This window comes from Stegastes partitus, unplaced genomic scaffold (genome assembly GCF_000690725.1).
Source record: "Stegastes partitus isolate 25-593 unplaced genomic scaffold, Stegastes_partitus-1.0.2 Scaffold932, whole genome shotgun sequence".
Taxonomy (NCBI): Eukaryota; Metazoa; Chordata; class Actinopteri; family Pomacentridae; genus Stegastes; species Stegastes partitus.
In genome coordinates this window covers 47849-49742 of record NW_007578663.1, presented here as the reverse complement: position 1 = coordinate 49742, position 1894 = coordinate 47849, and the positions used below count along the sequence as shown (strand labels likewise).

The 1894-nt window shown below is 43.1% G+C and overlaps 1 protein-coding gene across 1 annotated transcript; it reads left to right on the top strand.

Moving 5' to 3' along the window:
• Positions 1–1889, top strand: LOC103366339 (protocadherin alpha-8-like; the record flags this gene model as incomplete). The annotated part of the gene is made up of 1 exon (XM_008294038.1): positions 1–1889. A coding segment is annotated over exon 1 (1878 nt), but the record flags the coding sequence as incomplete, so codon positions are not given.
• Between the last annotated feature and the right edge of the window lie 5 nt (positions 1890–1894).

Here is a 1894-nt window from a genome sequence, read left to right as displayed (position 1 = left end):
TCTCTAACAGAATGCAACAAGGGAGTATTTTCCGACAGTGGATGTATTATTTGTTCCCTGCATTTCATATATGGAGTGTCGCAGCAGCACAGATCGTGTATTCCGTCACGGAGGAATCCAGCCCGGGTACCACTGTGGGAAATTTGGCGAAGGATTTACACCTCGATGTGCAGGAACTGGAAAGCCGAGGTTTTCAGATTTCAGGACCTAATACGAGGTTTTTCGAAGTCAACGTTAAGACTGGTTTGCTTTTGGTGAGAGACAGAATAGACAGAGAGGAGCTCTGCACACGAAATGTGAAGTGCTCACTGGAAGTGGAAGCCATTGTGAACTCTCCGCTGAATCTATACCGCTTTGAGGTTAAAATTGTGGATATAAATGACAATACGCCCTCCTTTCGGATACCGGAGATAGTATTGAACGTGTCTGAGTCAGCCTTTCCTGGTGAAAAATTTGCTCTACCAAAGGCTTTCGATGCAGATGTCGGGACCTATTCGGTTAAGAGCTACAAGCTGAGCCAGAATGAACATTTCACATTGGATGTGCAGAATGGTGGAGAGGCGACTATGTTTGCTGAAATGGCCCTACAGAAAACCTTAGATCGGGAAAAACAGCCAATTATCAAATTAACACTGACAGCTGCAGACGGAGGAAAACCTCCCAAATCAGGCACGCTACGTATCACAGTTAATGTCCAAGACGTGAATGATAACATTCCAATATTTGACAAGCCCTTGTACAAAGCCACAGTGCTGGAAAACACGCCGCGCGGTGCGACCGTAATATCTGTGCATGCTCGAGATTTAGACGAGGGTCTTAATGGAGAAATACAGTATTCTTTTATCAACCAAGATAATGACAATGATGTAGATAAGTTTGCCATTAATCCCATAACAGGGGAGATTACAGTAAACGGTGAACTGGACCACGAAAAAAACAGTGCAGTGGAAATAAGGATCCAAGCAAAAGACAAAGGTCCAAATCCAAGAGCATCTAATTGTAAAGTATTGGTTGAAATCACAGATGTTAATGACAATCCACCAGAAATATCAATAACATCTCTCGTCAACGTAGTGAGGGAGGACGCAGCCTTAGACACAATGGTTGGACTCATAACGGTGAGAGATTACGACGCAGATAACAATGGCGTTGTTCAGGTTAGAATAGTTGATTCTGTGCCGTTCACAATTAAGAACACATATAAGAATCATTATTCTTTAGTCGTAGACGGCACTCTAGACAGAGAACGTGTTTCTCAATATAACGTAACAATAACAGCGACTGACGAAGGGCTTCCTCCCCTGTCCAGTACGAGCGTTATTACAGTGCACGTTTCTGATGTTAATGACAACGCACCTCAGTTTAAAGAACCTGTGATACACATCTTTGTCAAAGAAAATAGTCCCGTAGGCGCTGTTATTTATACCATGACTGCAGATGATCCTGATGTAGACGAAAATGCAAAAGTAACGTTTTCAGTAATTAAAGACAGCAATCATAAAAACAGTGTATTAGGATCAGTTATCAACGTCAACTCAGAGACTGGAGACATTATCAGTCTGCAGTCTTTTAACTATGAGGAGTTAAAAACTTTCCAGTTCAAAGTTCAGGCCACGGACTCTGGTGTTCCTCCGCTCAGCAGCAACGTCACTGTCAACGTTTTTATAACGGATGAAAATGATAATAATCCAACAATTCTTTCTCCCTATTCTGAGCACGGCTCCGTTAATAGTGAGAGCATCCCCTATTCTGCTGAAGCAGGATACTTTGTGGCAAAGATCAGGGCTGTAGACGCAGACTCTGGATACAATGCGCTGCTCTCTTATCACCTGTCTGAACTCAAAGGAAACAACCTGTTCAGGATCGGAACCAGCACCGGGGAAATCAGGACTAA